The sequence below is a fragment of the Abramis brama genome (genome assembly GCF_963993115.1).
Source record: "Abramis brama genome assembly, chromosome: 25".
Classification (NCBI taxonomy): domain Eukaryota; kingdom Metazoa; phylum Chordata; class Actinopteri; order Cypriniformes; family Leuciscidae; genus Abramis; species Abramis brama.
Window position 1 is genome coordinate 12,143,219 of NC_139987.1, and position 25,228 is coordinate 12,168,446.

General features: G+C 37.8%; 1 protein-coding gene across 6 annotated transcripts in view; it reads right to left on the reverse strand.

Moving 5' to 3' along the window:
• cadm2a (cell adhesion molecule 2a) overlaps nucleotides 1–25,228 on the reverse strand; it is a 467,971-nt gene that overhangs the window by 42,158 nt on the left and 400,585 nt on the right. For all 6 annotated transcript variants that reach the window (XM_084104983.1, XM_084104981.1, XM_084104979.1 and 3 more), the window contains one exon: nucleotides 1,119–1,271. In XM_084104983.1, coding sequence (XP_083961109.1) covers nucleotides 1,119–1,271 — 153 coding nt within the window. The remainder of the gene's footprint in view (nucleotides 1–1,118; nucleotides 1,272–25,228) is intronic.

Sequence of the window (25,228 nt, forward strand, 5' to 3'; positions counted from 1 at the left end):
GCTTAAATAATAAATAAGCATTGTGTATATTATTGCATATTTTGCCTAGATATTAATTACAACACGGAAATTAATTGCATCCATTTGTGTATTCACAATGAGCAAAACATTATGTAAGGCAGACTTGTTGACAGAATGTACAACTGTAATGATTTTAATGTTGTACGCCAACTAATTAAAATGAGACTAGCTAATTGGACTCCTAATTAATGCAGAAATATGGCATTAAGCACTGTTTGTGGACTGTCACAGCTGACATTAACTGGTTTGTTTGGGACTTGATTCAAAGTCTGGTTGACTTTTGATTGACACAAGTAGTAAAAGTTGATAGAGGAAACTAATTAAACTTCTTTCTGTGTCATTTCTCAACACTGTTCTGTGATCATCTGTGTCTTTGTTGAAGGCGACCGGGTGAATCCATTTAATTAAATCCTGATCCAGGCCAAAGTTAGATTTGAAACGCCTCCCACTGAGGTAAAATTCTAATTATCTATCTACTTTCTGGAAACTACAAATTTTGCAATTTTCTTTCGACTTGTTAATAAGAGTAGCTCCTTTAAAAGAATCTCAGTGTAATCCGTTTTAGACTGATTGCAGACATTTAGTAACGATACTGCAATATTTCTGTCCTCCAAAAAAGGCATCCATGCACATACATACTGTTCAAAAATTTGGAGAATTTTCAGCATCCAGTCTTCAGTGTAAGAAAAATATCCACATTTAAAACTTTTAAAAAAAGTTTTCCCACTTCTCCTTGGTTGTCATGGTAACTAATATGATTTGCCATCACGTTCAGCTTTTCAGTTCAATTTGTCCGGTCTCGTCTGCGTTATGCTGAAGCTACCCTATGTTTGAACTACCTGTGTGTTGAATGAAAGACTTTTGGAATCTTCATCTTCGTGCGATTATATACAGCACATGTGACACTGGGAAGAGCCAGGATATTATTTAATGTAACTCTGATTGTGTTTGGTTGAAAAAAAGAAAGTCATATACACCTAGGATGGCTTGAGTAAAGTGATTTTTGGGTGAACTATTCCTTTAAGGCTAAATGACTCAACACTCCAACTGGCTGCATTAGGATGTAATCCCACACGGTATGTAAAATGATGTCTTACCCAGGACGGTGAGGAAAGCCTTGGCTGTTTTGACAGGCATGGTGAAGAGGGAGCAGGTGTACAGCCCTTCGTCTCCCAGCGTGACCTCGCTGATGCTGATCGTCAACTCCTGCGCCGTGGCTCGGACCAGCTCAATCCGGTTATCTCTCAGCGCTGCGGGAACAATCAAGAGAGCAACATTTAATTACGACACATTCATTAGCATTTGCCACACACTAAAGAGTGGCAGATTCTCGTGACATTCCCTCTATTCCTTAAAATTTAAATGCATGAATACTGACCAAAAGGGAAACATTTTTAATTTAACCAAAAACAAAAAAATAAAGTCATTCTATGATTATGCTCACATATTGTGCTGAGTATGAAGATCAATTCCATTGCTACAGGGAAAAATATTTCATGATGGCTTTCAGTCAGAGGGCAAATTGAATATGGATCAGTCAAGATTCAAATCCAACATCACTTCAGTCAATAGTGTTCAAAATGAGCGTTGATCGATTTGAAACATACATGCTTGAGCTCTCTAATCTCCATTTACAAACTCTGTATTTGTACATTTGCAGGTGCTTTACCCAGTCGAGTATGAATAAAAGTAAAGTTCAAACTTATTATGAGTGTGACCTCTGTGCGAAAGAGGCCTAAGGATACGGTTTCAGTTATTACACCTTTTAGAGTCCGTCATCACACAGACCTAATGAAAAGGTCAAAGGCTAACGTCAGAGACTATAAATCCCGAAGCATCTTCAACATGCTTTGTTTAATGATAATGACTACAGCAGGAAAAAGTCTGGTAGATCATAAGATATTTGCCATGTGGCGGCAGAGTTTAATCAACGGAGACAAGGTCACTAGTTCTAACCTTCTGTTTTCCATAAAACTCCCTCAGACATTTTGAGCCTCATTGACGCTCTGTAACAACCTGCCAGAATATTCGTAGATGAGCTTTATGGATCTTTTTCCCCAGGAGAATAGAAAGAACACATTCTTATGGTCAATCATAAGTGTGACCTTTCAAAGCTCTCTTAATAAAAAAAAGTTGGTCAATGCCTTAGCCGTTAGCCTTGTCTTACCACCTGAAAACTTTAAATTGAATACAGCAGTGCTAGTGAAGATTTCCAAGCTAAAAATCTACTAAAAAAGTAGTTTAACTACAGTCAAGGTTCTCTGTTTAAAATAATACACACTACTAATGAAACTTATGTACTGTACATTAAAGGTATTAAGATTTAAGGGGCAATATCTTTTAAATTACTTTAATTTACTTTATTTTTTCATACATAAAAAGGGTATATATATATATGTGTGTGTGTGTGTATATATATATATATATATAATGTGACCCAGTCTTATGGGTAATTTTTTTAAATTGAGATGTATACATCATCTGAAAGCTGAATACATAATCTTTCCATTTATGTATGGTTTGTTAGGATAGGACAATATTTGGCCGAGATACAACTATTTGAAAATCTGGAATCTGAAGGTACAGAAAAATCGAAATATTTAAAAAATCGCCTTTAAAGTTGTCCATTTCTGTTGGCGATTGTGCTGCATCCACTCAAAAAAATATATTTTTTTATATATTTAAGGTGGGAAAATTACAAAATATCTTCATGGAACATGATCTTTACTTATCCTAATGATTTTTGGCATAAAAGAAAAATCGATAATTTTGACCCATACAATGTTTTGTTGGCTATTGCCACAAATATACCCGTGCGACTTAAGACTGGTTTTGTGATCCAGGGTCATATATATATATATATATATATATATATTTTTTTTTTTTTTTTTTGTGTAAATACATTTTTATTTATAGAGCTGTACACACAATGCACAAATCTGTACATAAGTCTTCTGTTTCAGATGTATACTAAAACTATTATTATTGTTTATTCTATTTATTTATGTTCCCATTTAAATGCCTGTTCTAATGTCATATATGTATGTATGTACCAAGAGCTCCTGTAAAAACCACAAAAAAATCCTTGTGTTTGTGCACACTTGGCGAATAAAGCTCATTCTGATTCTGATTCTGATTCTGATATATCAATATTTTTAATCATTTTGATATAAAATCTTTTTCAATAATTTTTAAATAAAGAAAATAACTGCTCAAATGAACTGACTCACTAAAATGAATTAGACTTGCCAAAATCCATTCTAGGAGAGTGCATTTTATTATTCAGCGAGTTTATGCAGTTTTAAATCTGTGTGTAGTACAGTGTGACCAAAATATTTATATTTTTCAGGTTTCTTCATGTTACTCATTGGAAAAAAATATTATCTCAACAGTAGTCTCACTACTTTTAGTTACAGAAATTGACAAAAATTCAGTCATGATTGTCTAAATAGAAGCTTCACAGAGATGAATTTCATTATGCGATCACAGCAGGTTAAAGCTCTCAGCCATACACACCAATTACAACATTAAAAGAACTTTAAAAGAAGTGTAAAGTGGAAGCATGCAGGCACACTCCAGGTATCCAAACAAGCATCCCACAAACCCACCTCCACACCTCAGCAAGGCCTCTCGTAGCTTTAATGAAACAGCCTAACGGATGTTGTGTGTCAGCGTGTGTTTTCAGACGCGTCTCCCCAGAGGTCTGAGTGCAGTTCCCTCTGGACAGCAGCATCTCTGAGGTAATTGAACATAATGAGGTTCATTACATGAAGAGAGGCTTGCCAACGCAGCAATGAAAAAAAACTTGCGGTACACGCTGTTTTTAATGCCTTCCTGTCGTCTTCCCTAAATTAAGGTCATTGTAAATAATGTGACCAGCCATGGCAGTGGTGTGTGGTGGATTATGTTAAAAGAAAAAAGTTCAAAAGTTCAAGTTCATTTTGACTCGGACTTGAAAAGGGCTGGGTAAAAAAATATCGATTTTCAGATCAATCACAATCTTTACTCAATATCAGTTATTAAACTCCCAAGATTGACCTTTTAACTGTACAGCTATTTTCAGAACAAATGACTCTAATAACCATTTTTTTCTTTTTAGTGAATCAAAAACATACAACATGAACAGTGTAGCAGTGTTCATTTTTTTTCACTGACGAAAATGAGACGATAACTAAATAAAAACCAAATACACACAAAATGTTTTGGCGAGTATTCACGTAAACAGTCGTTAAATCTTAAGTGAACGTAAACAGTTGGGAAATATATCGGATATGTATCAGTGTATTGGATCCGTGCATTCGGCCTTCAACTGACAGCAGTCTAATAACCCACTGCTGTCCGTCATTAATGTTAATCAAACAACAAAAGGAAAAGAGAAAATCACTCAATGCTCTTGACTGAATGACTTTAACAGCTTTAATAAGGATTAATCTATATTTAATTTATACAAATAAATATGTCTGCTTGAAAGAATGATGTATGCAATTTGTTATTAAGAATGCATTCATCTTTAATTAAATCTGTGTCTGTTTTGCATGTTCAAACCTTAATATCATTCATATTAACAGGTTAATATGTTTTCTCCATGAGTGTATAATAAGTTTTCATTACAATTGAACTAAACCCATTTGATCTAGTTTTAGTCAACTAAATATCACTAAATGTACAGTAGATTTAGTAGACTAAAATCTTATGATATTTAGTTGACTAAAACTAAAACAATTCCGATGACTAAAATATGACAAACTAAATGGCATTTTAGTCAAAAGAGTATGACTAAAACTAAATCAAAATTATCTGTCAAAATGAACACTGCAGTGTAGTCCATCTCTACACATCCATTTCCATTTCCCAAATCCATTTTTTATATTTTTGAAAGAAGTATTTTATGCTCAGCAAGGCTGCATTTAATTGATCAAACATACAGCAAAACAGTAAAAAAAAAGACCTATTAAATTGTTAAACCATTAATCTATTACACTGTAAAAAGTGAATAGTTGGATCAACTTAAAACAATTACTTCAATTGGTAACACCTAAAGAAATTAAGTTTTCTCCTTAAATTATCACATTTTATCGTGAAAAATCTGATGATTTAAGTTGAGAAAACTTAATTTATTTAGGTGTTACCAATTGAAGTAATTGTTTTAAGTTGATCAAACTGTTCACTTTTTACAGTGTACCATCTTAATATATTCTTAAATGTGATTTATTCCTAGTCCTAATTCCATTTTATGAATAAATGACTCTTGTGAACAGGTTCGTTTAATCAGAAGTTTAAAAACATCTGTTACTGGTTTGAATCTATCTGAAACACTTCATTTACAGCATTATCAGAAATGAATCAGAATCAAATCGAGCAAAACTTTTATTCAATGAGGTCGCTGCTGGACAGTTACTTGAGAAAAAAATGTTGTTTACAGTCTCATATTTCACTATACTTGTTTAGTTATTTTTTTGTACAGTCAAATTTTCTCATTCACGTTTTTTTTTTTTTAGGAGGCACAGCTCAAAAAACACCCCTGGAATAAACCCAAGAACAGACTTTCAAAGACACCAAAGACGCACACCCCAACACTCTTCAGAATTCAAACCGTAGCGTTTCTGATATTTGGCTCTACATGAGTTGAGGCGTAAATGCTCTCTCTACTGAATCTAATGCATCACAAGTATTCAGTGGAACGAAGGCTTTGCTGGGCATACACATACATATTGAACAGACTCTGAATTGTACACATGGTCAGATGACCATTGTTCACTCCACAAATATCTGGAAGCTTATGCTGCTTATTCTTGGGCTCTAAGCCCGATCCCACAGCCTGAATCCGACTGCTGAACAGAACTAAGAACTTTAGGAAAATGCCAGTTACTTCTGTCAGTTCTGGAAATGCCAAACAAACATTCTTTTCCGACTGTAAGCATCTCAAACTAAAGCTCTGAGACAGGAATTTTCAATCTTCAAGATGTCACGGACCCCAAAATATAATCATCCTTGTGTGTGGGACCCCCATCCTAAAATTTAAAAGGCAGCTATATATTTTCATGCATAAAGACCCAATATATACCGTGTAAAAACAACCTTTTTCTGTTTGCTTTTTGCTGTTGGAGAATAACAGGTATTAACAGTATATTGAATATTTCATTTTGAACAGATCATTCCTTGAGATCTAAAATGATCAGCTAACGTGGAAAGATGGTCCTGCACACTGCAGAAATTAGAAGTAAACTTCACCATCAAACTTCCTTCAAAACGAGGCAGAATGTCAAGTGATCACATGTTAAACTTCATTTTAATGCTGCAGCCAAGCTCAGCGAATCAATATCTATAATGATGCTAATTTATCAAAATATAGGCATGCGTTGGCACAGACCCAGAATGACAGCATTCGACATGATGTGTGTACGCTCACAAGCGATGCCATATTGTCACACCAACCGAGGTGAACGGATAGACAGGCATCTGCGATCTCTCAAGGGAGACATCCGTTTCATTTATTGACACTGTTGATCTTGTAATATTCATGAAGCAGTTCTGATCTTTCAAAAAGCCTCTTATACACACATGATCAAACCAACACTCAAAAGGTTTGACCAAAGATCTGGAAAAAAAACGAGAGAAAACACAGATAGCCCTTTGATTAAGACACAGATCTTCCCAAACCGGCAGGGAAACGGTGTCAGCTTGCTCTCCGGTGGATTTCACACTTTGATGAAGTTTCCTGTCGAGTCTCTAAAGTGCTAATTTTGTTGCACCAAAGCCATTAATTAATGACGCGTCTCCTCAATTTGCTCGGGAAGGTCATTAGAGCCGGAGTAAAATAAGACAAGTTGAAGAATGTCTCTTATAATTGATAATAAACTCTCGTAGCATAACGAAGACGCCAAACAAGCCAGTTTTTCATCTACAAAACCTCTCATCAAAGACCGCACAGTTCAAACAGACAGGATTACGGAAGAGAAAGCCGACTGAAGTGAAGAAAAGGTCCTCCCTAGAGCTGATGGGAAGCTAAGAAACGCACTTTACAAACAAAAAACAGTCACATTGTCAGATAATCTATGCTTGATTTTCATTTCATTGGGGCTAGTAACTTGAAAAACGACTGTTTATTGGTGTGAAAGTGTCATACCTTTTCATCTTGGAAAAAATGAAACAAGGCGCTGATAACCATATTATATTCGAGCTCGGAAGCACATGGCAGAAATGTGGAGGAATTTAGTCTGGGTGCGATAATGACAGAGGAAATGATCAGAGTCTATGTGAAGTCTGACAAGCCGTTATCATAAAGTTGCACCCATTCTCTCCCCTCATTAACAAATGATGTTCGTTAGAAAAATAGTGCCATCCATTCAGCAGTGATTGAACAACCATCTAATTATCATGTTTAATTATACTATAAATCAGAGCATGATTGATAAATAAGTACCACCCTCAGAATCGCTAATGAGCTCTTTCATTACATCTCACTATATCAAGCCTCTTTCAGAGGAAATCCATCCCGAACCGTGCGAGATTTAACTACAGCGCTGACACGGTCAGAAGGATATGGGAAGTCAAATAGAGGAGGAAGCCTCTTTAACATTTTTTCTCATATTTTCTGCATGGGCTGTCTCACTGATACAAAAACTCTGACCGCAAGAATCTACCTGTAGATGTCAGACACCTGTCCTGTCTTTTTTTGTTAACAATTAACTATCCGCTATGGCTAATATACATACCATATTATGCAATGAATCCCTTCTTTTATACTAGAAAACTTTTTCCAGATATGAACGATTTGAGCATCCTGTCAGTCTTAAAAACACGCTCTCTATCACACTGTAAAAATGTTCCCCTAACTTCATGAACTCACATTTAATTTCCTTAATAAATGTTACAAGAATATTTTATTCATTAACTGAGAAAGAAATGTATAAGAAATGTATATTGTTTCAGGTTTATTTGAAATCTGTGATTTAATTTCTTGATTACTTGATTTAACATTTCTTAATATATTTCTTAATTCTGTCTCAGTATTTTCACTTATTCACTTTCGTATTTTTCAAACACAATTATTTTGCGGCGCTACTTTAAATACACTCAGCCATTATGCTGCATACAGCATAATGTATACAGTGATATATATATATATATATATATATATAGCTGCTGCTGCTCTGTACTTTTATTATTAGTATTATAAAAGTGACCAGAAGAAGCATAAGTACCCCCCTTCATAGTTTCCATGTCTCCCAGTGTCCCTTCTCACAATAAATTCACTACACTAACCTTCCCGGCTCTCCCTGGTCAGCCCAGCTTCTAAATCTCATCTGACGGGACTCTTCCCAAGGCCGTCACATCTCAGTAACTCTAACTGACATCTCAGCAGCCCCTCCACAGGGAAAAGCACCAGGCTTCAGAGGCACTCTGTTTTTATGAGGCTGCCAGTCCAAACAACAGAATACAAGTATTGCGCCTTCTTGCTCTCATTCTCTCTCTATTCTCTCTTGTGGTCTGCCATTCTGCCTACCCATCTTTTTCTTTTTTCTTGTCTGGATGACAGACTATATACACAATGTTAGCGGTCAACATTATGTGGTTTGCTTAAAACAGAAGAGGATACATTGATTTAGCTTCATAATGACTTTCGGAAAAGAATCTATATTGACAATGAACCAATGAACCTACAGTACCAGTCAAAAGTTTGGACCACCTAGTCATTTTTCTCTCTCTCATCAAACCAAAACTGTCTTACAGTAAAACGTATTTTCAAAGTTGAGTACCTAACATTGATGGACTTTTTTATTATTATTATTTTTTTCTTTTTTTTTTTACAAAAAATATGCATTTACACTTATAGACAGAATCTTTTGATAAGAAACAAGGTATCAGAATTCAAATTCTGTCAATCTTATCAGGAAATTCAAGCAATAAATGCCATTTTAAATGCTCTTTAATGTGGTGCAACATTGTTATAGCAACATATCTGTTCAAGCAGAAGTGCGGAGGCACACATGAACTGATCATCTCTCCTGCTTTACTACTAGTTACAGCACAAAAATAAATATGAATGAACATCAGAAGATATGTTGAAAAATACAATACAACTTACTGAAATAGATCATGCCTCAAGAAGTCATGTTTACACTGCAGAAAGATGTCAATAAAACAGCTTGAGAACAATGACACCGTAGTGCTTAACCCCAGGAAAGTCCATAAACTCGTTACTTCGCTAGAGAAATTAAAATTGCACCTCCTTGAATTCAAGTTCTTTACTTGTTTTCAACTCGTTTTTAGTTGAAAGTTTAAATGTGTATGCTAATGGCATGTCCTGATGAATTCTGCAATAAAACCTAAGTTGTGATATGTTTTGGGTTTAACAGGTACATTGAACAGGTTTCTTTTAGCTTATAGTCAAAAATTCAATTTACAATTTGCATGTACTTATTCCAACCAAGTTTTTAGATCCAGGGTCTCTGAAAGCTATATTTAGAAAAAAAGCTTAAAAATAGCAATATAAAACATTTAAATTAAATTATATGATATTTTTATTTATTTTAATGAAATTTTATTTAATTAATTCCTGATTCAATTATACAACCTATATAAGTCATTACTAGTTTTTTAATATTTCGAACTATTTCGGAACATTTTAGCATTTTTTCTGTAAAGGTTCAAAACCCTACATCAAAATGCTTTAATATTCACGAGAAACATAATTTCAGTCCAGTACATCCAAACATTTGACTGGTAGTACATTAAAAACAAGTTTTTCCCAGCATCACAGGCAGTATCATAAACGTTCATGCCCGTTAGCAGGCTGCAACAAAACACAGACGGTTAATATTCTGTTCCAAAGTGCGACCTTGCTCTCTGAATCCGTGCCAACACATCTCTTTGAAAATGACCAGCTAATAGTTTATATTAAATCAATTTCCCACGGGGCAATAGAGATTGCGGCTATTATTGTTGCGGTAAATTATGTTAGCATTGCTGAACTAGCACTTAGCATGGCTTAATGGTGATTTGTATTCTGTATGCATTAAGCGTCGAGTTTGCAGATTGCTCCGGAGCAACATGATGCTGCGAACATCTCCCCAGTCGAATACGCCTGCCAAACAACCGAGAGGTAATGTTGTTACACGCACTATCCATCAAAGTGCACATGCTCTATATGCACAGACGCATGACCTCAAACACACGCGCCCGAGACGGCAGATCCAGTGGCCAGGGAAGACAGCAGGTGTTGTGGCTGATACCTTGCAAGGTTGAGTCAGGCTGGCAGGGGAATTTACTGCACCATTGGCTGTAGTGATGGGGTGTCACAGTGGGATTTGGGTGTCATTCAAAGAGCAGGCTTTGTTAGAGCCTTTCAGGATCGCCTTGAGAAGACAAGCACCACGCTACACTCCACACTGGCCTTAGGCCATAAAATCTGACAGTACATTGGCCCATTACGATGTGGAGATATTCCTCCTGTGTCTCAGAGGCTGTTTTGAGCCTGTCGTTTCCCTAGACGCGAAGGATTGGGTGCAGAAGGGACAGAAATATGACATGCTCCTCAAGTTGTGAGACTTCAGAGAGTTTGCTTTTTAAAATCACATTTCATATATGAGAGGAGCCCAAAGTGATACTCAGTTTTTCAGACCGCTGCACTTTTCTGTCCGAGTAAGGTTTAAATAACATGTTTGATGTTTAGTTGCAGTGCACTGAGGCTGTTGAAGTGTGCTAGCGCTGTGATCCCGAATTAACTGTGCTCGTCTTTCCCCGCTGGGCATGCTTAGTTAACCACAGACAGGCTAGCTGGAACTCCGCTTGCCTGTAATGCATCCTGAACATGAGGACGAGGTGAAAAGTTTAACTCTCATTAATAGACTTGAGCTCAGCAGAGATCATATGGATTACGTGGTACATAATGTAAGCGTCGTTTGTCGTTTGTCTGACGGCTGAAGGTCTGGAATTCATAGCAGCTTTCTTTGGCCAAGGCCCGCCCATAAGGCCGTTTGACCGACATGTCAAACAACCAATTACAGTTCGTTTCGTTCAGCGTCACGTTTCGGGGCGTGGAAATGTCCCCACAACAACAGACCGGCGTGCAACAAGTCAGTCAGCATAGAAAATCAAAGAAGGAGAAGAAAACAAGCAGTAAGTCATTGATCTGTTCGCGCACGTATAACCACATACTTTTGAGAATCCTACGTTTAGCTGATCTTGATAAATGCTCATTGTCACTCATGTAAACACAACAGTTTTTCTTCCGCAATCACACGTCTGCGCTTTGTTTCCCGGCGGACCGAAAATAAACGCGACACTCGCGCCCCCCGGAAATCCGATAAAATTCAACCAATCAGATGACGACTTCGACATTCCTGAAGTGTTTCCAGTTAAGTGTACCATATGCATCAGACGTTTAGCCAACGTTCCGTGGGCGTGACGTCTGAGGCTGAGACTAATTCTAACCAAAATAAACCAAGATATCTTTTTTGGGGGGGTTCCACATTAGAAATAAAGTTTTTTACAACACGAGGACAAGTAACTGTTGACAGAATTTAGATTTTTTGGGGTGAAATATCCCTTCAACATTAGCTCTGTTTCCATCCAAAGTTGCCAATTTAACTGCGCAAAACTGGAATATCGCTTTAAAACATTTGCAAATAAAGCAAGGTTCCATCCAATGTGTTCAAGAGAATAAAATTGTCACTTCCTAGGAAATTGACACTAAGTATTTTTAATAAAAATGGAAGTTGCTGCAACCGGAGAAGCCACTGTGGCTCTTTTTTCGTACCTTGCGTTTCAGAGCGCACAGACTAAAGGTCATTTTACCCAATCATTCTGAAGACAGACTTTGGTCAGGGCATTTCACAATGACTAAAGCAACATTTGAGATGCTGTGCAATGAAATTGGTCTGCTGGTTAGTCCAGTTATCCAATCACACCCTCTGCTGAGAAACATCACATGCATTTTTTTTTGTTGCACATGGAGGGATTTATTCTGTAAACGTGTTTGCATTGTAGTTTATGCGCATGTCTTTTTTTTTTTTTTTACTGAAAAACGCATGGCATATTATTTTTATGAACATTTCTAGAATTTATGCGTATCTTGCTGTTCCCAACAACAAATAGCTACAATTTTGCATAAAAATAGGTGGACGAAAATGGTGAACATATGGAGAAGGTACATTAATGAGTCATAAAAAAGTTTTATTTGGTATTTAAAGACTGATATAATTGTCAGATTGCTCTTTTGCAACCAGACTGAAGACAAACATCATTTTCTTTGCAAAAACATGCTGAATTTGGAAAAATAAAATGAATTCGTGTAAACACTACACAATCCCAGTTCTTAAAACCGTTCTTAGAACACAAGCTGCTTTATTTATCCTGTAAAGACCCCATAAAATGGAGGCTGGGGAAAAACCTGAATTCAGGTCGGAGGGAAGTTATCCCTACAACTTTTCTCCAAGTCTAAAAATGCGCAAAATAAACCACCAGGACTAGATTTGCCTTGGGGAGTGAGAGAGAGATTTCCCAGCAGTATGCAGTGTGTACGTGGAGCCAACACTGAGAGCTAACACTGAGAGCTAATGAGGCCCTGTCGGTAAGCGTGTCTATTGCAGGGCCACACAACACTGTCAGGAAGTCAAGGAGAAAGAAAAAGAAGCTCTTACTGCCATCACATTATGCTAATCCATATACTTACTACCCAAACCTGTGAGACATTTGAAACTCTATAGGGCCAAGTTAGCAAACTCGCAGTTCCATATTGTCCGTTTAGCTGACGGTTACAAAAAGAGAAGTTTTTCTCCTTGTCTTTCGTCCTTCATACATTGATATGAGGTGAGGGTCGCCATAAAACGGCCATTTAATTTTTTCATTTATCTTTCTTTTGCACCCCTTTTGCGACTGTTTTACAGCCCTGGCTGAGACGAGGGCTTATTTCGCATGCTGGGAGATTTATAACAAAACTAATGCTGGCAAAGTCGAGGCTAAGACAGAGACTACGTCTTTTTAAAACCACCATAAAGAAAGTGTGGGGAAATATACGATAGTTCTATCATGCACATGACAGCCAACGTGTCCGGTTTCCAAGTTTTCTAACTTTTGGAAGGGACACTCTCCAACTCTATTCAGGCAGAGCAAATTTTAAATGCATCAAAGGCCTGACTAATAGATTTCTGAGCAGGATTCAGAGCGCAGAGAGCTGCAGCACAGGGAGATTGATACAGTTGAATTATATATTAGCTTTCTGAAGAGTTTCATATTCAGAGGACTGCTTTGTGATTGCATTTGAGCAGTAGCTTGACCACGCATCTCACTGGTCACCCGTAACTCAAATTCCGATGGTCTGGTTGTGAGAAATATACCATGAAATATTTCAATAAATCTGCCATGACTCACCGAGGGGAGATGCTCGCGGAGGTGAGAGACAGCCAGGCTATCTCCAAATGCATCTACAGGTATGAATAAAACCTCCTCACCTGAGATTGAAGGAACGTAGAACCGCAATGCAGAGAGACTTTTATCGGAAACAAGGTATAAAAAACCTCAGTGAAGTCGAGCTTATTGTGATGCTTCTCATAACAGTCAAATGCACAAGACTAGACAGAAAAGAGATTGGGTGATTTTGTGGAAAGTTCAGTTCAGGCAAATCTTTTTTGTCAAGACAGGCTCGAGTAGTCTGACAGCTTGTAGTCTGATTGCTTCTGCCTGGGTGCTGTTTAGACTTCTGGGATTGTAGGAGTAAGAATATTCCATCGATCCTTCCTGGTGCTTCTGGTCTTTTTTTAAAATCTTTATTTATCAGCACACAACTGGACACCAGGTATTCCACTATGATACACCACCTACTACAGTTCAAAGAGTCAATGGTGTCAGGTTTACCTCTTACTAAGGCTTTTTAGGAAGAGGACGAACTGTTGTGCCTTTTTCACAAAGCAGTTGGTGTTCAAGGCCCATGAAAGGCTGTCAGTGAAATGGACACCTAACTTGAAGCTATATGTTGCTTCCTCCACCAGACCACTGATGTGCAGGAGACGGTAAAAGGCTTATCATAAGTCTATCTGAAGTCAACAATGATCTCTTTTGTTTTGCTGACAAGTAAAGAAAGAAGATGACAGCCGACATTTTGAGTTTTTGCTTTGTAAAACTACAAGGAGCTTCTTCTAATTGTTTTAAATAATAATGCTGATAATGGTGATATCAAGATGGTAACAGGGTTAACGTTTTAAGATTGGCATCATACTCATTGTTAAAAATTGTATTTATTTATTTTACATATATGCTACATTTCAAAAGTTTGGAGTCAGTAAATTATGTTATGTTTTAAAAAGGAGTCTCTTATGTTCTGCATTTTTTCATCAAAAAGCCTACAGTAGAAACATTAATATTGTGAAATATTATTACAATTTGAAATAACCATTTTCTATTTTAATATATTTTAAAATACAATACATTCCTGTCATTATTACTCCAGTTTTCAGTGTCACATGATGATCTTTCAGAATCATTCTAATATGCTGATTTGGTGGTCAAGAAACTTTTCTTAATATTATCAATATTGAAAAGAGCTGAGCTCCTAAATAATTGTTTGGAAACCAGGATTCTTTGATGAATAGTAAGATCAAAAGAACCACACTTATTTGTAACATTGTAAATGTCTTTACTGTCACTTTTGATCAAATTAATGCATCCGTGGTGAATAAAATAATAATTTCTTACTCTTCCCAATTTTTTTTTTACCCCAAGCCTTTGAACAGCAGTGTACTGTTTGTATATAAAGGCAAATTCACACTACACCAAGACATGACAACCAACTCAGATAATCATCAGATTACAGTACGTCCCTTCTCAGACATTCCAAGACCTGACAAACAAGTGCTGACCAACGCCAATAGATACCGGGGTCTGTCATTGCAATGTGAATTGTCCTTAAAAGACACAAATGACATGTGTTTTGAAGAATGCCCCATTAAATGCTAGTCTCAGTCTACACAGGAAGTCTAGGACGCAGCTGCAGAGTGAGGTGCTTAGACTAAGTGAAGATCATTTGTTAACTAGGGTCTGGGGTATGATTGTGAGTGAAGTCAATGAGCAGCATTATGATATACGAGTCTTGATGCCCATATTGTGGAGTGCCATGTGGATGGCAGACACAATGGCATCATCTGTGGAGCAATTGTAATTTGGGAATACTGGTCCTCTTCAAATAGCCTAGTTAACTAATGTAGTTAAAGGTAATATTTTGTGTTATGAGACATGAAACTGAAATTAAGAGATTCTAGTATAGAAATCTCCGCTATGGCCTGTCCCAAGCCCGGATGCGAAAGGAGGAGGGTTAGGCGAGGGGCTAGCAACCCCTCCCCGTAAAAAACACAGCCGCTACAGAAACGTCAACAAGAAAATCAAAAGACATCAAGGCCCTGGGGAAGGATAGATCCCCCGCCAGAGAATCTATGACGCCTGATAGTAAAAGCCTCCTGGAAGCTAACAGGCCGACGACCATCTTGTCGACCAGGACCACAACTACCATCGAAACATGGAACGTCCGCACCATGTTCGAAGTGGGAAAGACGGCACAAGTAGCAGCCGAGATGAGGAGCTGCAACCTAACGATGTTGGGAATCAGCGAGTCCAGATGGAATGGTGCGGCACCGGAGAGCTAGTGCTGTTCTCAGGACATGACGACGAAGCTGCGCCTCACACCCATGGAGTACCCATCTTCAACGCACAGATCGGCAGCGACAACAGAGGATACGAGGAGATCATGGGACAGCAGGGTATTGGTGTAATGACCGACAATGGAGAGATGTTTGCCGACTTCTGCGCCACAAGCAACCTTGTCATCGGAGGGAGCTTCTTCCGACACAAATGGGTACACAAAGCTACATGGGTCACCAGATTTGTCAACAGAGATCCAGATAGACCATGTGTGTATTGGGAGGATGTTCAGACAGTCACTTCAAGAAATGAGAGTGAGACGAGGAGCAGACGTCACCTCCGACCATCATCTCTTGGTTGCCCGATTGAGACTGAAGCTGAAGAGACACTGTACAGCCGAGACCTGCAGACTACAATTCAACACCTCACTCTTAAAGGACACAACGAAGCTACAAGAGTTCAAGATCACACTCACAAACAAATTTGAAGTCTTGAAGGAACTGATTGAGGATGAGAGCCTAGAAGAGAAGTGGCAAGAGGTGAAGACAACAGTTGTATCAACGTGTCAGGAAGTTCTGGGCCCAAAGAAACACAATCACAAGGAGTGGCTTTCAACAGAGACTCTGAAGAAAATAGAGGAAAGAAAAAGGAAGAAATCAATAGCCATCAACAGCCATACAAGAGCAGGAGAAGTAAGGGCACAGAAGGAATATACAGAAGCTAACAGAAGCATAAAGGAGAGCATAAAAGCAGACAAGAAGAACTATGTGGAGTCCTTGGCTGAGGAAGCAGAAATAGCAGCCTATAAGGGGAACATGAGGGACCTATACAGCACCATCAATAAGCTATCCGGCAAGTTCAATAAGCCTGAGAGACCAGTGAAGAGCAAAGATGGGCAGACCATACCAGAGGAGGAAGGACAGAAGAGAAGATGGGTAGAGTAGTTTGAGGAGTTGTTAAACAGACCAGTGCCACAAGACCCACCTGATATCCAGCCAGCAGACAGGCGCTCACCTGGAACCCTCAAGGCAAGAGAAAAAGAGGCAGCCCCCAAAACACCTGGCGACGACACTTGGAGGCAGAATTCAAGAAAATGGGACTATCATGGGGACAACTGGAGAAACTGGCCCTGGACCGGAACTGTTGTCCCAAACGGGACTAGAGGCGAATGATGAGTATAGAAATCACACCAACTTCGCTGAACTTCACCCAAGTCGCACTGAACTGTTAAATCACTGTAATAAAATGAAGTTTCAGCGTAATGATGTTTGACTGGAGCTGTGAGTGTAGTGCAACAGCTGCTGACTGCTGAAATCAGTGCAGACTAGAGATCAAGCCTTTAAACTGGTGCTTGATGGTTAATTAGAAAGTTGTTAACACATGGATGTAGCTAAGAGTTCTGGGACCCCTGCACTGGGCCCTTGAGTCTGACCTGAGTTTCAATAGTTCTCATTTTTATCCTAAAGACTTGTAGCAAAGTTTCCCCTCTGTTTAGACATATGGCACTGGATGCATAGGCTCTTAAAAATAAAGTTTTAATATTGGAATCCATTGACCCATGAAGAACCTTCAATGCACAAAGACTTATTTATACTTGTAAAAGGTTCTTTAGATAATAAAATAGTTCACTGAAAGGTTCTTTGAGGAGCTCAAGAGGGTTCATCTGGCATCACAGCAGAAAAAAAGTCTCTCTACAAATTGAAAATGATTTTTTATTACATATTTTGACTTAAATGTAATTAATTATACTGGATTGTACATCCCTACATTAAAAATGACAACAATAATTTTGTAATGTAATATTTATTGTATATGAAATCCACATTCTTAAAAAAGTAAATCTTATAAAAGGTTATAAAGAAACCTGAAGGTTCTTCATGGAACCACGGATTCCAGTTTAAAAACGTTAAAAGTTATTTTCAAGATATGCTTGTAGTCTGATATTTTATACATCTAAACAGAGGTAAATCTTTTTTATAAGCCATTAGGATAAAAATTCACACTTGAAATATAAAGATCATCTATATTCTGTGACCACAGCAGTGGAGATTGTCTATCGCTGCAAAACAGCCAGTTTCGGAAAACATTTTCATCTGCTCATGCATGTAGAAACTGAGAAATTACATGCCACTCAGAGAGGCTACACTTACAGCAACCGAGCAATTGTTTCTCAATAAACAACACTGTGCGCATACAGAGGAAAGAGAGAGAGAGAAAATGTTCCTCTCTCTGAGTCACTCAGAATTCATGAATGCCAAACCTGCCTGTGAAGAGCTAGCGGGCATTTGTGTAAACAAATCACATTGATAGCACATATCTCTCATACACACACAATACGTATTAAACATGTACTATAATGGCTAATACCTCATTCAATTTCAGAACATTATTCATTCAAAAGTTGAACCCGTGAAAAATTATTCATAAGGATGTTGAACCTTTAGACAGAAAGCTGCTATATAAATGCATGGGCATAACATGAATAGAACAAGCTCTTGAAAATACACATCTGGCCATTTAAATCTTCCAGGAGGGCACTTAAGGGGGAAGATTTCAAGCACAAAATGCATTTCTCTATAATCTGCAGATTTAAAGGAATATTCTGGGATTAATGCAAGCACTTATGGCATAATGTTGACTTGTCCCTTGCTTTCTTTAAAAAAGCAAAAGTCAAAGTTGCAATGAGACACTTGCTATGGAAGTGAATGAGGCCAATGTTTTATGGATTTAAGAGCAGAAATGTGAAGCTTATAATTTTGCAAAAGCTCTTACATTAATTTTTTTTTGTTAAAACGCATGCATGTAAACTTTAAGCTGTAAAGTTGTTCTCATCATTTTTACAATTTTAATGTCTAAAACTTTACACAGAAAAAGTTAGTAAGTGATTTCTCATGCTAAAATCATGTTAACGCATTGTTTACGTCTTCAAATAATGACTATTTTAACATTTATGAATTGGCCCTATTCACTTCCCTTGTAAGTGCCTCACTGTAAGCTAGATATTTTTGAAGAAGAAAAGAAAGGGTGCTGTTGATTAAGCTTAACCTGTATTGAACCCAACACATTCCTTTAAATATTTATAAATGTGAGTAAAGAGTTGCTATTTCTGTCAGTAAAGTTTTGTTAGAGAAAGTGACAGTTATTAAGTGCTGGAAAAATCGAGTTTCATAAACTTACTAACAAATGCAAGGTATGCTGCAGAACAAAAGGCAGGAAAAAAAAAAGAGTAGGATGCGAGGAAAGAAACAACAAAACCAAAACAAACAAAAAAAGAAGCCAACAAGCGCACCCACACACACAAAAAATCTACAAAAACAGGTTGCTCATGAGGATGTGGCAACTGTGCATATGTAATTATTTGGATAATTCATATTTCATGCACTTAAGTCTTTGATAGAAAAACCTACATGCATAGAACTGTCTTTGCATCATCCTAAAACAACTTCTCAGCCACAGTTGCCATGGTCACAGAAAGACATCACAGTCCTGAGCAAAGGGCCTTATGGGTAATTAGTCAGAGAGGCAGGCGGCTCCGGGGGATTTGGGACTTACGGATCTGCTACCCCTGACCTGAAAGAGTAAGGAAAAGGTAAACAGTGCTCTACTCTTTCATTCTTTCAGTTTTTCCTCTCTCTTTCACCTCTCCCATGCAGCTTTGAAGGTCAGTCAGGCTTGGATGGGGGACAAAGACTGAGAAATGTGAACATGACCATTTTTCTGACCCAGAAAAAGTCACTATAATTAAATTCAGCTTTATTCAAAAGGTCACAGTTGAATATAAAACCAAAATTAAAAGATCCAAAGAACCTTTCCTAAGTCCAAGTTTTTATGGTGTTCTGTGTGCTTTTTGCATGGAAAATAGCGACCAGCATATTCTTCAAAATGTCTCTTTTTGTATTTTACACTACCGTTCAAAAGTTTGGGCTCAGTACGTTTTTTTGTTGTTGTAATGAATACGTTTATTCAACTAGGAGGCAAAAGTGACAGTAAAGACATTTAAACAATTTCTATTTCAAATAAATACTGTTTATTTAATAAATATCACATTAAGCAGCACATCTATTATCTGTAACGATGTATCGCTGTGGCTGTAATGAAGCGCTTGACAAAAGAGAATCAAATGAAACAGTCTTTTAAAAATATTCAATGCTAACAGGAACATTAAGGAGATCTCAGGAGTAAAAGAGCAGAACATAACAAAACATTAACACCAACATAACCTTAAACAATCCTGGACAATAAACTAATGCTGGGTGCACACCAAAAGATTTTTTACATCTTATAAGATTTTCAAAATGTGATAGACCACAAACATGAGGACAAAAAATCCTAGATTTAAGCGTTTTGCTCCTATAGTGTGTGGTGTGCCATGATGTGACAAAGACAGCACACCACACACAAACAGATTTTCAACCAGAGTCTCGACTGTGAACACAGGAAATCTCGCAAAATCTCGCGAGATTTCAGAATAAGCATGGTGGATGATTGCGATGATAGTGTTTGGAATGATTTTCACAGAAAATTCACGTGAAAAAAAACATTGTACCCACCATTATATATAACCTTTTATACGGAAATATATTCATTCTTTATTGTCTTTATTTATTCTTTATTGGATTGTCTCTTTAGAAAAAGTTATTTAATCCCTCTACTGAACCCTTAACACTCAGCTTCCGGCAAGTGTGTGTGTGTGAGAATGACCATTTCATCATCTCGCTTTCTGATTGGATATTGTTTTGTTTCACGTGATAATCTCCAGAACGTGCGCGCGTTTGTCCTCGGGGGTTCCCCCCACACATCAGGATTTCTGATCATAAATATTAGACATGTTGAATATTTACGATTCGCGATTGGGGCGGCTCCGACGTTCTTCCGAGCAGGTTCGGACACTCTTAACACACCTCACACCAAGGGAAAATCTAATAAGATAATCTGTAGAACCATCAAGATAATCGGGACATAGCTAGGATTGTCGAAAGGGGGGAAATCGGCCCAAAATCAGCCCGATTATCTTTTGGTGTGTACCCAGCATAAGGAAACGCAGGGCTTAAATACCAGATGAACGTATCAAGATAGAAACAGAACAGGCGTGTGGAAGTAGAGACTATGGAAACAAATTAGAAACCAATGTTGTTTTCGTCAACGATGACGATAACGAAATGATTTCGTTGACGCACCTTTTTTTATGACGATAACGCGACAATGACTAGCTAAAAATGGCTCTAAGTTGACTAAAACATGACGAGACGTTTTCGAGTTTTCGTTAACGAGACGAGACGGAACGAAAATGATTATAAGTCTGACGTTCACAATGCATGTCATTTCTGCCTATTTTGCGTGAAATCTGTCTGTTTTGAGCTAAAAAAGTATCAGCAATGCTGCCATTTCCTATCCTTGTTTTGGGTACGCCGCGCACCAGATTCCACACAACAACAACACACCTGCGGCTGCGGCTAGTCACTCGCCACACATCTTCGATATGAGGCGCCGGACTGGACAAAAGCGAAACGAACTGCGCGAGCGAGCGACAGTGCGCGAGAGAGACCGAAAGTGCGCGAGAGAGACCGAGTGTGTCTGCGCCAAGCGGCAACCTCCCCGTCTCTCTCTTGAAACCAACACGAGTTTAAATGAGTTAAACTGCAATTCGTTGACTGGCCGCTTGAGGCTGATGTCAAAAGTGAGTCAAATCTGTATCTCCCCCATGTTAAAATGACAAATTTTACAGCAGAAAAAAACGTGTTTACAGCCTGGTGTCTGTATGTGGATTTGGTCTATACAGCTAATTTTGCCCTTCATGACAACTGTGAGGGGGGTGCATTTTTTTTATAACTCATCCGTTTAGTTGATTAATATTTAAAGTTCTGCATAATTAAGGGTGTGGCCACTTGAGTGACAGGTGGGTTGTCGCTGATGTCAATGCTAGCCGCTTGTCTGTTGTTACTAGCCGTCACTTCACCTCAGCAAATGTTAGCTGCTGGACTTGCCATCTCTGCCGTGTTTTGTGCTTTTTTTCGGGATTATTTCATACAATTTAATACACCCATTAAGTAACTTCACCCATGGTTTAGGATTGTTGTCGTCGAGTATCGTTCGAGAGAACAACCAGCGCTGTATTTCAGTTGTTTTCCTCTGTGAACATGCACTAATGGATGTCTGATAATTTCGTTGCTTTTTGGAGTTTTCAGATTTAAAAACGTCAATAAAGGCTTGTTCATTCTGCTCTCACGGAACAGATATAGATTATAATATGCTTATGTACCGTAAGATGAAATCATGCAGGCGTCGGCGCTTTCTCCATCCATGCTATAAATGCACATCCATGAATGAGCGCGGATTTTCTAGCGCATTTACTTGAACTTCATAGGCAATATATCTATAACCCATTTGAGAGGCGGCCAATATCAGAATTTAAAATGGACTGATAAGCTCTCTACGAACTTGACGAGCGACGCCGCGCTGACGGACCATAAGAAAGAGTGACTGACATGTGCACATAAATCACTGTCACACACACACACTCACTCAGAGTAATATTAAGTTACTGCATAATACATTTTCAACTAGCAGAATAGTACAGAATCACAATACACAGTCTCACTTGTAGCCATGTCTTTTAAATATTATAATATTTCGAAGGGCAAAAACAGGAACTTTTAATTGGCTTTACATCTTCAGCTAACTCGATCACGTCGAGCCATAGAACAGTGTTTATATCTATGACGTCGAGCTAGGTGATTTCGGCTCCTCAGCTCCACTCACGCCCCGCCTGTTTGCCTATTTTCTGTTATCCGGGAGTGACGCAAGGCCAAGATGGCGACGGCCGGCTCCGCCTACTTTAGGCTTCAAAAATGCTCTTCAGAAACCTACGGATGACATCACGGACACTACGTCCATATTTTTTTACAGTCTATGTCTGCGCGCGAGAGAGACCGAGTGTGTCCGAGCATTAGTTTAGTAGGCTAATTGGTACAAAGTAATATATAATTATTATATAACTTAGATTATAACATAAATTATTATTTAACTAATTATATAATAAAGCCACAATTGCCAAAGTAGGAATGTTTTTATTCCTGGCTTTTTTGGAGTAAAACAGTGATTCCACTGTTACCACTTTATCTGTGTGTAATGTTGTAGTAGCTCAAAGTTTTTTGCTGTTTAAACTGTAAACCATTCCTTTATTACTGTGATTACTGGTGAAAATAGCCAGTGTGCTGAAATTTTAGAAGAGCATCAATTCATGGAAAAAATATAACGTGAAATATGGGGATAAGAGGTTTCTGCCCAATGCGACAATGAAGCACAGCTTGGCAGCACTGCATCTCCATCAATGAGAAAGTCTAGTTTATTATGCAAAGGTTTTAAGGTTAACTGTTGTTTTATGAATTGCAACACTTGCTACAACCTGTCAAACCTAAGCCCATTTCCAATACTTTTTAACCTAAATTAATTTGTTAAAGACTACTTTTTTTTTTTTTTTTTACTAAAATCGACTAAAACTTGACTAAAACTATCAAGTTTATAAGTGACTAAAATGTGACTAAAACTAAAAAGCATTTTCGTCCAAAAGACTAAGACTAAAACTAAAAGGGCTGCCAAAAACAACACTGTTAGAAACTCAGGTAAATGGGAACAGAGTGAAAACGAAACTAAAACAGAACATACGTATTGCATTATCAAGATTGATAATAATAAGAAATGTTTCTTGAGCATGAAATCAGCATATTAGAAGGATTTCAGAAGGATCATGTGACACTGAAGACTGGAGTAATGATGCTGAAAATTCAGCTTTGCATCACAGGAATAAATTACATTTTAAAATTAAAATAGAAAACAGTTGTAAAAAATATTTAAAAAATTTTTTAATGATAAATGCAGCCTTGGCAAAAAAAAAAAAAAAAAACAAACAAAAAAAAGCCTTACCGACCCCAAGCCTTTGAACAGTAGTGTATATAAGAAAGCCGGTCATTTGTGACACAATATTTCTCTTGCACACTTTAATTTCAACAAGTTTAGCCTTAACGAATTAGCATTTATGCTAATGTCAAGAACATCCTTGCTCACCCTGCCACGTGCAATTATAAAACACATGACAGACTAAACAGCCCAGATTCCCAATGCACAACTGATTTAATAAGGAAGAGCAGGAAGCACATGAGCGCAAACTTTTTCCGCTGGCGGCCTTGTTTAACCACGTTTGTTTATGGGTGCGAGGCAAACACATTACATCTAGATGGCTACGTTCCAAGAGAAAATACTGCAAATGTTTCAGTGCTGCTAACACCGTTGATAACAAATGCTCCTGCTAACCTTTGCAATTATTTTTTCAATATCGTGCTCTGTTGAGCATTTTTAATGAACGCATAACAGAAGCAATTAGGTGTGTGATGGCATTTTCCTTTTTAAGGAGCTAATTAAGGCCTGACTGTAGATGGTAACCTGTGCTATCGAAGGTGAATGGCAGATGCTAACACAGACAACAATGCATTAGAACGATTACAGTGAAAAAAAAAAAAACAGGAAATAAATAAATACACTAAAATGGGAACAGGGAGGGAAAAGCACCAATCTTCTGTGCCGTTCATTATTTTCCTCTAAAATTACATGCATGTGCTGTGCATAAAATACTCGTGAAATGTAATTTAGATGGCATAATGCAGGGTAATGTGAGAAGAAATTGAGGACGAACCGTGAGTGAGATAGTGGCTAAATAGGAGGCAAAACATGTGACTATTAAAAGGTAATTCAGCTTGGGATATTTGATTTATCATGGCCACATTGGCGCAGGTTGAAAAGTCCCAAAGATGGGAACTGGGTGCAGATAATTATTTTCATGAATTTCATTATATAACAAGTCTATCAAAATAAAACAACAGTAAGGAGAAAACCTGTGGACATTTGTAAGGTGACGCCTTTGCACTTGATTTTCAAAGAGCAATCGCATAAGCCCACTGCTTATTAGCATTTAGCATAAATTCCAAATTCCCACATTTCTGATTGATGGAATAAGGACAGAATCATGTACTTTAGGGGTAGCTTCATTTGAAATTCAAACAACCTTAGTGCCGTTACAGGAGCGGCACTGAGGAAAATGTCAAAAATAATTTTCCTCAGAGCAAGCGTTTCAAACGCAAACCTCACTCCCGACATCAAACGTACGAAATGGAGGCAAATTTCTCAAATAACCTGTGATGAAACTATGTCACTGCAAATGTCTCTTTAGCCAGCTCATAAAAATGTATCGTTTAAACAAGCCCTATTAGTTACTTCAGCAGACTGTAGGCAGAACTAAGTTGTAATCAATACTGTCTCAGGTGACAGAGTATAACATAGACTCATTCAATAACATTAGCACGCAAACGGCTGATGATGGCAACCGGGACCATTTTTCATTCTTTGTTCTCCATTATCAATTATCAAGGCAAGACTGTACTTTCCTGCAAAAAGACTGTATGCCAACTAAAGCGTTTTTTTCTCCAAGAGTTGAAAAATTTTCAACTTTAAAAAAACCCCCCACTTCAAACCACTTTTTTTTGGTTTGAAAGTGGTTTGCCGTACCTCTGTGATTGCAGAA